Source organism: Haliaeetus albicilla, chromosome 19 (assembly GCF_947461875.1).
Source record: "Haliaeetus albicilla chromosome 19, bHalAlb1.1, whole genome shotgun sequence".
In the NCBI taxonomy this organism is placed as follows: Eukaryota; Metazoa; Chordata; class Aves; order Accipitriformes; family Accipitridae; genus Haliaeetus; species Haliaeetus albicilla.
In genome coordinates, this window is record NC_091501.1 from 11,547,919 (window position 1) to 11,562,637 (window position 14,719).

General features: G+C 35.2%; 1 protein-coding gene across 2 annotated transcripts in view; it reads left to right on the plus strand.

Annotated features, from left to right (window-relative positions):
- IPO8 (importin 8) overlaps window positions 1-14,719 on the plus strand; it is a 46,867-nt gene that overhangs the window by 16,472 nt on the left and 15,676 nt on the right. For both annotated transcript variants that reach the window (XM_069807620.1, XM_069807622.1), the window contains 11 exons: window positions 411-505; window positions 1,048-1,132; window positions 3,687-3,821; window positions 4,674-4,773; window positions 6,461-6,537; window positions 7,815-7,931; window positions 10,201-10,290; window positions 10,978-11,143; window positions 11,758-11,918; window positions 12,365-12,490; window positions 14,292-14,358. In XM_069807620.1, coding sequence (XP_069663721.1) covers window positions 411-505; window positions 1,048-1,132; window positions 3,687-3,821; window positions 4,674-4,773; window positions 6,461-6,537; window positions 7,815-7,931; window positions 10,201-10,290; window positions 10,978-11,143; window positions 11,758-11,918; window positions 12,365-12,490; window positions 14,292-14,358 — 1,219 coding nt within the window. The remainder of the gene's footprint in view (window positions 1-410; window positions 506-1,047; window positions 1,133-3,686; window positions 3,822-4,673; window positions 4,774-6,460; window positions 6,538-7,814; window positions 7,932-10,200; window positions 10,291-10,977; window positions 11,144-11,757; window positions 11,919-12,364; window positions 12,491-14,291; window positions 14,359-14,719) is intronic.

Below are 14,719 nucleotides of genomic sequence, written 5' to 3' on the forward strand. Positions count from 1 at the left end.
TTTCCTAAGTTTTTTAGAAATTTATTTCACAACCTTAACATTCTTTTAATAGCTTTTGCATTAGTATAAGGTCAGGGTGTATATATTTGGAAGAGTTAGTGTCATGCTTAATTTTTAAGCCAGAGTGCACATTACTGTGTAGTATTCAAGTATATGTGAGAGTTTCTGTTTTTTAAATATGCATAATTTTGCAATTTAAAGTACAGGCATTGTACAGGTATTGCACACGTACAGTTATATTGACTAATTAAGATATCTGGAAGTTCCTGAATGTTATGTAACTGTTAACAAAACCAAAGCTTTAGTCAATTTTGTGCATTTGTATTAGTTTACTCAGCAAGGAATGTTTAAAGCATCATTTCTTTCAACAGTACACACAGCCAATTTAAAATAAATGTATTTATTTATAGGAGACTTTGCAAATTGATGAAGATGATAGACCCGAGCTGGTGTGGTGGAAATGCAAGAAGTGGGCATTGCATATTGTAGCTCGTCTTTTTGAACGGTAACAACAAACAGATTAAAAACTAAATTTGGGGTACAAATCTGTAACGTTACTCGAGATGCGATTAGACAAGTGGATTGAACAGCTCATGGTCACTGAAGAGGTTTTCCTGCTGCTGCCCTCTGCCTTGCACTGGCACAGCCACTGGTCTGAGCTCTTAGTGAAATGATTTGATTCTCTAAGTGGCAAGAAACTAGCCCCACAGGAAAAGTACTTATTTATTTTTTTATTACTACATCCAGCTACAAGTGCTTATATTCTCAAATATAAAGGCAGGGCAAGATTTGAAAAGAAATCCATAAACATGGAAGTTACAGTGCTTGTGACAAAAAGGCGGCTATATTTACTTGACTGTAGTACTGTACCTTATGATAATCTAAGAAAAGAAAAGGGAAGTGGGGCATTATACGGGGAATAATGGCTTAGAAGGAAACTGTGGGAAAAGATTCCTTTGGGGATGGAAGACTGCTCAGGGTCCTTGTGTTTTCCTGACACAGTCGATTTCTTACAATGTAAATATCTGTGTCCTCTTTTTTTTACAGGTATGGAAGTCCTGGAAATGTAACTAAAGAATACTTTGAATTCTCAGACTTTTTTTTAAAAACCTATGCTGTGGGCATACAACAGGCAAGTACTGTTCATTTGTTTCTGAATTAGATCATTTTGGCTGAAAAAATGTATTGCTTCATATCGAAGTTCATTCATTAACCAAAAGTGAACAGAGTCAGACAGGTTTTCCTTTCAGTGATTGTGAAGTTCTTTAGGACTCAGTGGCATACAACTGAGGTATAATAACACAAATTTTCAGTAATTCAAAAAATCCTGCAGGAAAATTTCCAGAAGAGGTTAGTGCTGATAAAACAATATTACCATCATGTGTAAACGTTCTAGATATAGCTGAGAGAAAAAACTGTTGATGCAGAGGCCTCATGTCATAGAAGGGTATATTTTCAGGCCAGTTTTTAGTAAGTGCTTTTGCTGCAAACAACTTAGGCACAGTAAGCCAACGATACTGTTTTATTTCAGAAAGATACAAGCGAATTAGAAGGTGTCTAGAGAACAGCAGTAACAGTTATTTTATACCTGGAAAGCATATTTTATGAAAATATAGCATAAATTCACAGTTTGCAAGGAAATTATTTTTGTTGTGGAATGCTATTTATTTGTGATTAACATGGTGTTGTAGAGACAGTTCAGTTCTGATAAAGTTGCATAGAAGAGAGGCAATTCCTGTCAGAGTTTTCTGTGTTTTTCTGCGAGCTCAACTGTATGCCCCTGGGAATGTGGGTTTCCAGACTTCCAGCATCTCCCTGGTTTGGTGGAATGGCTATAGCAACGGGGTGCCAGAAAGCCCTGAGAGTGCTGGCTCCCAGGCTTGGATGTTTTTGGCACAGCTGCTCCTGTTTCTCATTTAGCCTGCCATATACTAGATGACTAGGAGTGGTAGTTCCCAGGCTTTTGGCTCAGCTAAAGCTCTTGGGTCTGTCCAGGCTTTTGGGTTACATTCCAAACAGGCTCCTAAGAAGCCAGGAGAATGCAGTACACTGTCTTGCTCATGATCCTGGGCTCTTCATTCCTTTTGGCCTGTAAACCTTGAAAAACACCTGGGAATGCTGTTTTTCAAGTGACAAGCATTTGTATAATATGTATATCCAGAATATGTGGCTCCTCAGCATGCTGCCGGATGAAATATCCCATCCCTGACATGGCATCTGCAGGCTTCTCACAGTTTAAATTTCCACTGTCTTTGTCACTTCAAGTCAAATTTGACCTAGATTTCAAAATGCCAGGATTGTCTGCAAAACAAAATTACTTTTCTCCATCCAGTGACTTTTCTCCATCTGACAACAGAATAGTTTATCCATCAGCATATTAATTCTGTGTAAGTATGTAAATGTTATGAACTAAGGAGAGGAATGGTTGTGGTAAGGCTGTAAGCATTAAATGAAAAGGGAAACAGTCTAATATATATTCTAAACTCCTTGCAATGTTTAACTCCTGAGTGGAAAAATAGACTCCCATGGGCAGTTGTCATTTAAAATACTTGAAGTTTGTCTGTTAACAGATTAGGGTATGTAGCAGAGGCAACAGTTTAGCTTTCAAGATAAATGGACTGCACAATCTTCACATTTCTTCCATTTCTGGTTCTTAAATGCTGATTTGTCACGTCTCCTTGCAGAGTTAGTAAGAATTCTATTGTGAATATTACATTACTAAGCCTTCATCACTTATTCATCAGTTGTTAAGTGCTGACATTGTGCTAGAGTCTATATGAGATACAGACAGTTCTTACCCAAGGAGCGTATTGTATTAAAGACTTAAGATCAGACTTAGTACTCCTAATTAAGGAGTTATGTTTAAAATAAGATTTATCATAATGTTGTGAAGAATTATGAAGCAGAATTGTCCTTCTGAAAATACATGACTCTATTTTGTTATGCATTGCCCTTGATTCTTATTGTTATTCATGTACATGCCAATTCTTTACACTTATTAACAGTTAAAGTTCATCTGCCATTAGTGCAGATTAGTGGCTTTGTACTGTAGGTTTTTCTTCGTAGAGCAAGGCTTTGTATTAAGGAAGCTTTGTGCGATAGAGTTTGTGATAGCATGCTAGGTGATGCTATCTGATGGTTACAACAGGTAATTGAAGTTAAGGGTTTTGCATCTCTTCTGATTCACAGATTTAGGTGGTAACCTATTTTTCTTTTCTAGTTTAGCATTTCTATTCTTATCACTGTTCTTCCAAAGCAATTTGTCTTCTTTAGGGGCCTGTCCTTAAAAAATGAACACAGACACCACTAACAGATTTAGAAGCCCACCAGCTGGAAAATCTGACTGTGCCTTTTCCTTATCTGTTCCAAGTTTTGCCGAGGCCTGTGTAAACTGTGAGCCTGTGAATATTGAAGTATATCTAAGCTTTACAATCACAAGTGATCACATGGTGGGGCTAGTAGTAAAGGTAGACATGTACATAAATGCTGCAGGATTAGATTCTTGATATTTAAATGATTTCTGATTTTTGGATCAAAGGCATTACAGTGATTACTAACAGTAGAATGTCTGCTGTAAAACTAATTAATCTGTCCATATGTATTCACTAAAGAGGTGCACTGCACGTCTACGCATGAGGGAGAATTTTCAGTCTTCATTTAAAAATATCAATTTGTCATTTCTTTAGGTTCTCTTAAGAATCTTAGACCAATACAGGCAAAAAGACTATGTTGCGCCACGTGTTCTTCAGCAAACATTAAATTATCTGAACCAAGGGGTTATTCACTCTGTAACATGGAAACAAATGAAGCCACACATACAGGTCAGTGCATAAAACCCAGTCATAAACACTGCATGTCATCACAGGGATTAAAAAAACCACCCCAAACCCCATCAGTTTTGCTGTTTTTAAAGAAGGTTTCATGAATCTTTCATGCAGCAATTGATGTGGGCAAAAAATAGCATTGCTACACAAATGTGGTTGTTTTTTTCAGTATTATGACTACCTTTTATTGCAGATATTGTTAACTCAATTAAAGATTCTGTTCCATAAGTTCTTTATTTTTATTTTTGAAGTCTGCCAGACAGTCATAATGTTCTGGCTTTTATTAGTTGCTAGTGTTCAGAATTGTCTATAGATTTGCAAATTCATAATTGATTGTAGTGCAAAGATAGTGGGCAAAGAGAACATAAACTATGAGGAGCTGAACTCTGTTTTAAGGACGTGTTTTATAAGTCAACTAAGAACAAGTGAAAAGTGATTTTCATGCTTTTATTTTTTTGTATCATAAGCTCCCCTGTTGTAGTTAGTTAATCCCATGACTGTTAAGAGCAAAGACTCTGAAATCCATTCTCATGTTAAGTGTTGCATTAGTGAGATCCTTCTGCAGAATGTGGTGTTCTGCTGTTTATAGACTGTGTCCTGAAGTATATTTTGTGTATGGTAATGTATTACTATAAAGTTAGATTATATAGTTACTGCTGTCTGGGACTGTTGCAAAAGGAAAGTATGTATATTGTAATTTATTTCTGTTAGCCAAAATAAAAGAGCACTGGTTAAAAGAGTCTTACTCTTCAGAAAAGTAGGTCTAGTATATTAGTGCATAGTGGAGGGAAGGAGTACTGGAATTTGATTTTAGGTGCACTTATGTTTATTTGACTTGTCTAATATTAGAGTATAACAGAAGAAGTGATATTCTCTCTAATGTGCTACAAAGATGAGGATGAAGAGCTCTGGCAAGAGGATCCATATGAATATATCCGCATGAAATTTGGTAAATATTTGTATTTAGCATTTATTTTTTGCTTTCATCATAACTGTACACTATAGTTAACAGTATGGCCACTGTAATGTCTCTGTCTTCACCAGTGTCCTGAACAATACGAAGAAGAAAATTTGTTTCTTAAGTCTCACCAATTTGTAGTTAAAAGAAGGTAGATCAAGTGGGTTTTGGCCGTTTGTCTGATAGCTTTAAACTAAATGATTCTCTTAACATTTTTTTTCTACTTCACATGCTCAGTGCAGCCCAAATAGACTGGCTTGCTTACTTTTTAATGCCAATTTCAGAATCCTGAACTGCAGATGTGCCAGCTGTCTGCAAGTTCTTGCAGCTCTTGCTTTGACCACAAGAGGCCTGACTTGCTCTTTCCCAACTGAAAATTGTTAATGTCTTCAGCATTTTTTTGCCAATTATTGTTACTAAATTGTAAGATAATTAGATACATGTATTCTTTCAAAAGACACAGTGCAGAATCTTGGGAATATCACATAGGACCATATTATGAATAATTACATTTATTAAAAGAGTCATGTCATTGAAAAAGAGAAGGATACTTGAAAAATATAGCAATTTTAGCTGGAAAGCTCCTGTAAGCCAGGTGTCACAGACATATGTAGTGTTTGGGAATTTTTAATTAGTTGATTTGGGATTAGCATATGTGAAAACAGAATGTAAACGTTCATGGAATAATTAAAGAAACTTGGAGAGTTGTTATCCAAAAAATTAATCACAATATAGTGTGGATGACTGGGGTACAAATACATTCCTGATTTTTGGTATATGAATTCAGTTCTTTCTGTGTAAGTAGTCGGTTCTTTCTGTGTAAGTAGTGAACCCTATTTTTATATATAGCTGAGACAGTTAAATACAGATTTAAATTTTATTGTGGAAGGTAAAAAAAAAACAAGCATGAAAGTACATTAAATTGGAGTTTAGTGAGACATATTTGGGTTTGGAACAAGAATTCCAGTAGTCTGATAGTATTTCTTAATCCTGTTTTATCTTCAAGTTCTGAGGAAAAGTTAGTGTGAAATTTTAACCACATTTTAAGATTACCTTTTTTTATCTTTTTATTTCATTCAATTTGTGTAGGGATGTTTGGATTAGAACATGTTTGGCAGCACAGATTTTTTTTTTTTTTCCTAAGATATAAATTATATTTTCAATATGATTAAAGGTTTACTTTTAATGAATGAAGCTAAAAAGCTTCAACTTTCAGCAGATTTAAAACTACCCCAGATCCAAGTAGTTTTTACATACAAAAAGTTTCCCATGAGGTTTTAATAAATTCAAACCAAAAATGTGTACATATGGTTTACAGATGGTTCTGGAATGTATTGTTGTTCTTCCTATAGTGGTTTTAATTAAAAAAAAAAGCCAGGGTTTTTCATCCCTTAAATACTTGGTCTCAAAAGAATTAATGAATAAATAACGCATTCCTAATAAAGGGAATGATAAGTGGTCAGTAGATTTGGAAGGCAAGAAGTAAATGCTTTCATAAGCTATTTGACATAAGCTTGGGTCTGACTCTTTAGCCATGTGTCAGTAGTTTTGAAGTTACGTATTTACCCTGGTTTTGTGATATCCCACAAACAAGATGGATTATAAAAATCTTATGTCATTCTGAAAAGGAAATTTTGTGGTTTTTTTCCTTTTTTTTTTTTTTTTTTTAATTTGTTAGATGTATTTGAGGATTATGCATCCACTACAACAGCAGCACAGAATCTCCTTTATACTGCTGCGAAGAAGAGAAGAGAGGTATGGAACTAATGGGTTTTAATTATTTGAGGTTTCCTTAATAATGTATTTTCCCTTAAATTTGAAGATGCTACAGGAAGCTAGTCTTGAAAAATCTACTTGCTAATACATAGTCAAACACTTTCCTGGCTGAGTGCTCTCAATTCTGGGAGAATTAAAATAAGTGTGTATGTATAAATAAATAAATAAGTGGATTCCTCTTGCAGCTTCAAAATTAACCTGCTGGATACAAACTGAGTTGGAATAGATGTACTCGTATTTTCCCACGTTTACAAACAGCCTCTGTCACAGCTGTTCTGAGCTTCCCAAACTGTAGCAGGGGGAAAAGTGAACCTGATCCTTATTAATTTTCACTGATTTTATTTAAAATTCTGTTGACAGCAATGAAATTAGCAAGAATGAAACTAATTTCATACAGCTGCTCTTTAAATGAGGACATAACTTTTCTGTAGATCTTTCTATACTTAGAGTGATCTGTGCAAAAGTACCTGGTCAAGCCTGGAAAGCGTAAGTCAGTTTGCTAAAACTGTGAACTTTTCTGGGTACCGTTTTAACATCCAGTAAACATGGAGCTCTGTTTCTGGATGGATTTTCAGAGAAGAGCATGGTCTTTATGTCAGGTGGCATAGCCTATGACCTTTTTACTTCTTTATTGTTGAAACAGTGCTTGCCCACTGACCTCATTTTCATAGTTTGTACTGAGACCATCAAAATGTCATAATATCTGAAAAGCACATAGTGGGTGTGGAAATGACGTTAAACAATTAGTTTTGCCAAGAAACCTTTCTAAGTCTAGTCAACTTTAGAAGTTACTGCCAAGATCAATAGATTAAAATAAGTTTATGAGGTTTTAGTCCAAGCTGTTCTTCAATATGTATATGTTCATACCTATATGTACACACATGTATGTATTTATATATGTGTGAGAGAAGCCAGAAGAGAAGTTAAGGGAAAAAATGGGTGAGATACTTTTTGAGCCTCTTGCCTTTTCATCACCTTTTTTGATTTGCTTCAAGACAACAACAAAAATACCTGATTTACTATTGCTAATGTGAAATTTCAAGGAGATTAATTTAATTTTGACAAGTTTGGCTGAAAAGTTGAAAAAAGGAACCTTTTGATTTTTAACTATGGAAAGATGCTACACATAGTACCTCACAGTTGCTTTCGCCAAGATAAAGTTTCTACTTAAAAATGTCATTATGAAGTTTTTAACTTAAACAATGATATTAAAATAATTTGACAAAAGGAGATTATGTGTTTTCTGTCTTACATAGGTGTTACCAAAAATGATGGCATATTGCTACCAGATTCTGACAGAGCCAAACATTGATCCAAGGAAAAAAGATGGAGCTTTGCATGTTATAGGATCCCTAGCAGATATTTTATTGAAGGTAAGTGGGTAAAGAAGTGAAAAAGGTTTGTAATTCTTATTATCAACTGCCATTTCCAATAAAAAAGTCTTAGCTTATAAAGTATGGCTAGTCCTTAGCCATATTTATAAAGTTTGTAGAGAGATTGCACTTTGCAATAAGAATCAGGGTTTGTTTCTTTAAAAATATTAACATTCCTTCCTTGTTTTCATATTCCCATTTTATACGCGGATTTTTCCTCTCAAGTTTTTCCAAAGCTCTGTTTGTTTGCTACAGAACAGTTCCTTGGTCCTCTCCTGCTTTACTAGTAAAATGGAAGGGTGTTAAAAAAGCAAACATGCATTCCGTCAATAACATCACCGATGATTCTTTAGCAAACCTGCTAACAGCCTGCACTATTGTGGGCTGCTTCTGCTTCCAGAAAAATGTTTACTTAACATGTTGCAGGAATGCTTTGTCTAGCTTTCCAGCTTCCTTGTCCTGCAATGTGTGGCTTTTAAGTCTTATTTCATCAGCCAGTTGGGAGTTTTGAAAGTGACTGGAAAGAGCACAGAGTTTCTGTCCTTCCTCCATTTTTTTATAGACAGTATCTTCAGGATTTTGAGTATTTTTCTGGAATTTGAATACACATTTAACCCGCACTGTTGCTTTCTAATGTAATATTGATTACAGTTTCCCTTATGCTTATAGACGGTGGAGTCCAAAATACGCCCTCTCTCCATGTCAGAAGTAATTGCCAAAAAGTTATCACTTTTTAGCATAAGAATGGCAGCCTTGTGCTGGAGGCTTCCTTTTAAAAGTAATTTATTTTATTTTATGTGAGTTGTCTCTCCATGCAGGATGTGTCTTCATGTTACAAGCAACATCTTACCAACATTTACCATCTATTTTTTACCGATGTACCAATCCACGATCTGATCTGAAATACTGAAACATCAGTAACTTTTGCAGAATTTTTGTACATTATGTTGGATTGTAAATGCCCTATCTCATGCCGGAGTATAACAGTGAAAGAGGAAGACGTTGTTCCTGTTGTGAGGTGCCTTGCATATTAACTGGGGGTTTCTAAACCCATTTATCTCTGTCCTGGTGAAAAAAGGGGGATTTATTCCAGTATACTGCTCCTATTTGAAGTTTTCTGTCTTGAAACATGAGGTTACACTTTAATAATCCCCAAACACTGCAGACGCCTCTCAACTCTGAATTTCTTGTGTTTTGGATTTGGCAGATTGAAAAATTCCAAGAACTTTTTTCTGCATAAAATACTCGATTTGTGAGTGCTTTCTGGCTGGTGAGCTGACTGAGGTATAGATTGTAAGGAGCTCATAGGCACAATGACCTTGCTTTAGCCACCTGGCTGTCCACAGTGGCTCCAGTTTAAGCATGCAAACCTCTGACCTATGTGCACAAGGGAAAATTCTTTTCCCTCTCTGTGTTTTTTCTCTGCTCAGTGCTTCATCTGCCTCTCTGAAGGTTGGGGAGTCAATGTGGGAGAAAATGGTGTGTGCATTGGTGAAGTAGAAGTGTGATCACCCAAGATACATTTTGTATTGAATGTCCCCTTTCACCCTCTTCCTATCTTATCCAGTGAATCATTCCTTCAGGTGGTAACACAGTCCTCAGCATATATCTTTTCTAGTACCCTGGGGCCATACGTGCTAGGAGAGTCCCAAGTATCCATGCTGGTCTGGCTTCCTGTGAATATCTTGGGATTTGCCAAGGTTGGAATAATGAAGGATAACTTTCATTGAATATCCTTCTCCAGCCAAGGAGATTTTCGTCACAAGGGAATTATCTTAGTCCATTAATAAACACAAAAAAGTTGTTGTAGTGTGTAAAATAATTAATTTTGATGCTTATAATAACAGTAGGTCATTTGAAACTCAGATCTGTTTCATACTAAGCTTATATTTATCTTCAGGTATGTATGTACTCCTTTGTAGGAAGAATGCAGGTACTAGGATATTGATCTTAATTAATTTTTAATAAAAATCTGCTGGAATCAGTTGCCTTAAAGAAAATGAAAATTCCGGTTTATGGTATTGTAATGAGTAACATAGAGCTGAGCTTTATACGTACAGTTCTTTCACTTATCTAGCTTTGAACTTGCTATGCTTCTGAGGTTTGTTCAGTTCAACGTACGAGATCCAGATCTTTTCATGAGAGAATACCGTTATTACATAGATAAGTCATTGTATTTCCCGTAGTTGATAGTTGAAATGGATTACTGGCTAGAATGAAGTAAGTAAAAGGAATGGTCTCGAAAATTAATTTTTATTTACACCAACAGAAGAGTGTCTTCAAGGATCAAATGGAGCTGATGTTACAGAATCACGTATTTCCATTGTTCATGTCTAACCTGGGGTACCTCAGAGCTAGAGTAAGTTCACCAGTTATATCAATTTCAGTATTTGCCATGATTCTTTCCTTTGCAGTTTGACTTTATTCTGAATGTTAATGAAAGAAATAAAGCAAATACATAGTAAAATTTCAAATAACAACCTTGTACAGTAATTTTTCAGCATTTTGATTTAAAAAAATTATTTGTCAGTTAAATGAATTGATGAAAAGTCTGTGTCATATTATTGTTTAGCTCTTACTATCGGACTGGAGAATTTGAGCAGTGGTTGTGGCCCTTTTGTGACCATTTTTTTTAGCAGAACTCAATAACTAGAGTGGTTGGATGGCTGTGAAGAATAGGCAGGATTTCCACAGGGTAGATAATGACAGTTTGAGTGTAGCTTGAAGAAAATCCCCGAGTGCCCATATCAGTCATAAACAAATAATTACTTTTCTTTAATTTCTGTTCTGATTCTTTTCCCCCAGAAGGACCAAAACTATGAGTGCCAGTTATGTGCATACTGAATTTATTGGAATTTGGGAAAGAAAAATAAAGAACTGCTTGAGTGCAGAAACTGTGTTATGTTTACTGTATGAATACACCATAATTAAGAAAAAAAAAAGCAATACATGCAAACAGAGAGGTTGTTAGCATTGTTTTTTGAATCAGTTAAAAAATTCTACAAATTGCCATAGTCCCTAACTTGCTTTTCTTTTTGTCATGCAGTCCTGTTGGGTACTTCATTCATTCAGTGCTTTGAAATTTCACAATGAGCTAAACTTGAGGAATGCAGTAGAATTGGCAAAGAAGAGCCTGATCGATGATAAGGAAATGCCTGTCAAAGTAGAAGCAGCCATAGCTCTTCAGACATTAATAAGCAACCAAGAGCAAGGTATGCTACAGTGATTCATCAGTTGTATACACTGATGTTTTTGGTTTTTTTTTTTGAAGAGATGAGGAAGTTGGTGCAGATGTATCTAAACATTTCTGCCATTTAAAGACATAGATTTCAGAACATTACATTTCATTGTGTTTAGACAGCTTTACTTGCTCGTTAGTTACTGTATACATCCCAGAATTCTGAATTCAAGTTTTTCTGGCAGGTCTCTGCACAAAAGAAGTTACAATCAACATATTTCTTTTAATAAAGTAAATAACACCTGTCTTTGTTTTTCTTTAGTGAAGTGAAATAGTGTGTATGTTTAAGAACGAATGCTGCCTATGTATGAGGGCGTGTATTCCCCCCAAACAGTGGATTTTTGTTGTAGATGGTGTTTCTGTATTGAATGTGGTAAATCTACAATTGATTTACTTTGTTAGTTTACTAGTTATGGGCTGTAAAAGTTCCTTGGGTAGGTTTTTTGGCTTTTTTTTGTTGTTGTTGTTAGTAAATTAAACTTTAAAAAATTATTTTGTTCAAGAGTATCAGTTACCTAGTAGTTTTGAGATACTGTATATTTGTGTTTATGGATAGTTGATTTCACCTAGTTTCAATTGTTTTTTTAGCCAAGGAATATGTGAAGCCTTATGTACGGCCAGTTATGCAAGAGCTCTTGCACATTGTTAGAGAGACGGAAAATGATGATCTTACTAATGTAATCCAGAAGATGATCTGTGAATACAGTCAGGAAGTAGCTACTATCGCCGTTGACATGACGCAACACCTGGTAAGAGACAATACTAAAATAACAGTCCAGTCAGAAGCACATGCCTAGTTTGGTAAACATTTAATGAACTTTGTTTGAACTGCACATTGTTTAAAGTAATCTTTATAAAGGTCCGCCTCTAGTATTCACAATATTTTTTTTTCCTGTGTGAAGCATCTTTAAAACCTATAGGTTTTTCAAAGTTACTGAATTTTGTCACTGGTTTTAATAAGCCAAGCTCTAACTGTTTAACATTTGAAATGACTTAACATAGCCAGACTTCTCAAAAAAAGAGAAGTTCTTAATTTTCTATATTCCCCTTTCAAAAGTAAGGAGCATATTTTTCAACGCTGACAGCTCTTACAGATAAATCATTGCTGCTGTTGCATTAGCTGTCTTGGTTTTGCATGAGAAATTAGAAATGTGAGTTTGCTCTTGAATGTCAAGTTGGTTGGTTTTTTTCATAGGCTGAAATATTTGGTAAAGTACTTCAGAGTGAAGAATATGAGGAAGTAGAGGACAAAACGGTTATGGCCATGGGCATCTTGCACACAATTGACACTATCCTGACAGTTGTGGAAGATCACAAGGAGGTGAGATTTTCTTTTATACCTCTTTTCTCCTGCTCTTCCGTCATGCCTTTCATTCATGACAACAAGCACTTCTATATGTTGCATTACTTGAGTTGACATGCATGTGCATTTACTATAGCAGGATGGTGGATTTGTACCAAGTGATTTCTGACAAATTTGAATTTAAAGCCCAGTTTACTTTTGTGATTTCTTAATTGTTTAGACCTCAACTTTGAGGGGAATTTATATCCTGAGGGTAAAATCCTTAGCCTTTATTCTGATAAACACTTCCTTGGATGATTGTATTACAGACTGTTGAAATAGATTTTAGGGAGAAATATTTTGTGTAAGGCTGATTTTTTACAACGATGACTCATATTTTGTTGTTTACCCAGCAATTTCTTGGATAGAATTCCTAGGAATTGGTCTCCCAGTTGTGGTGTGATGTAAGTCTGCGTTTCACATAATCAGGGAAGAAAGAGATTCTTTCTGCTTATACCACCTGGGCTGACTGAGGTAGGAAGCAGTTCAGTGACTGACCAGAGAGGCAAAGTCAGTCAGTAACTTTAAGCTCATTTGGCATAAAAGTGCTTTGTCCTAGATTGTTTTGCTTCCTTGATGTACAGTGAGAATGTTTCATTGCAAGTGTGAAATTTTTTTATGAAGCTTCTAATTTTAAAAATACATTCATTAAAATACTAATTATTTTCCTGTAAGACCACTGTGTTCCTTTGGGTTTCAGAACATCTTTCATTCCTTTACAAAAACGCCTTGCATCTTTTGAAAGCTAAAATGAAATCTGGTAGCTAAGCTGAGCATCAGGAACAATAGTCTGAAGTGGATCTTCAGGTTTTAGCCTAGGAAAACCTTTGGGGTTGGGGTATTTTTGGTATAAACTTAGCAGCTTGTTTTTCTGTTGTGTGAAGCACAAACTAAAACATTGTGCAGAGTGCTCTTCATCTCAGGATCTTTAATCATTTTACAAGTGATATAAGTGATATAGAAATGATATATGAGGCTGAAAACTCCTTAGAAATTCTTTTCCTTTTCACCATTAAGTATGGAGAGAGTTTAGGGGATAACTTTTGAGTCAAGTGTCTGAAGGTAAGTGGATGAATCTGTGGTCACATACTTAAACTCTTTGCTAGAACAAGCCCAGAAAGCCTGACATCCTGCAAGATTATGTCTGTAATGAATGACCTATGGTAAAAACATGAAATGTCTGCATTTGCTGGTTTTAATTAGTATTATAATGTGGCCTTATAGTTCTCCTTGTAATTTAGTGTAATTCATAAATGTAGTCTCACTGTCCAACATGGCAAGGCTGAATCCTGACTTCAGCACAGTTGTATGCTCCCAACTTCTGCATGGGTTCCTCTTGCTGAGCCTACTCTGGGAAGCTCTCCATAGACCTTAGGCAAAAGCATCTCTTCCTTTCTTCCTTTTAACCCATTCTACTTCAAAGATTTTGGACAGAGGCTTTATCTCAAACACTTTGAGTACAGTGTTACTTTATATCCAGACAGGACAACTGATACAGTTTTTTATAGGATCTATAGAATAACCATAAAATAAGATTTTTTTAAAAATAAAGAAAAATGCTGTAAGTGACAAGTTTTAAAGCAATACTGTTTATTGAAAATTTCAGTACTTACATCAGTGAGACCTTATTTCATAATATTGTGATTGTTATTGCAGCATTTAAAAAGTGATAAAAGCCTTTTTGCTTTGAAGAACTTCTCAAACTGAATTAGTCAAATACATTGATTAAATTACTGTATTTCTAAGTTTTTAAATAAACTGCTTTATGTTTTTATTTCAGATAACTCAACAGCTGGAGAGCATTTGTTTACAGATCATTGGCCTTGTTTTGCAGAAACACGTTATAGGTATGTTTTAGAGATAATGTTTAGAAAAACATTACAAGTTTTTACATTAAAAATTCATAAATTGATTATTGCAAACAGTACTATCTTCCTGAACAGAACTTCATCTTTTTTTTGTGTGTGTGCTTCTTTAAAGAAAAGAAGGCATTCATTTTCAGTTATGATTTGTTTCCCCTGATCTCCTTTTGTACTTTAGTCAGGCTGGCTACTGTGTTTTGGAGGTGAGACTCAAAAGCAGAAGATGCAGTTCTGGTTATAGTTTTAGCTAGCTGTGTTAAAGGACAACACTACAATTACATTAGTATTTTATGGACATGGTCTGCAATTAAATGACTGCTTTATCTGTACCCTGCACTAAAGAGCT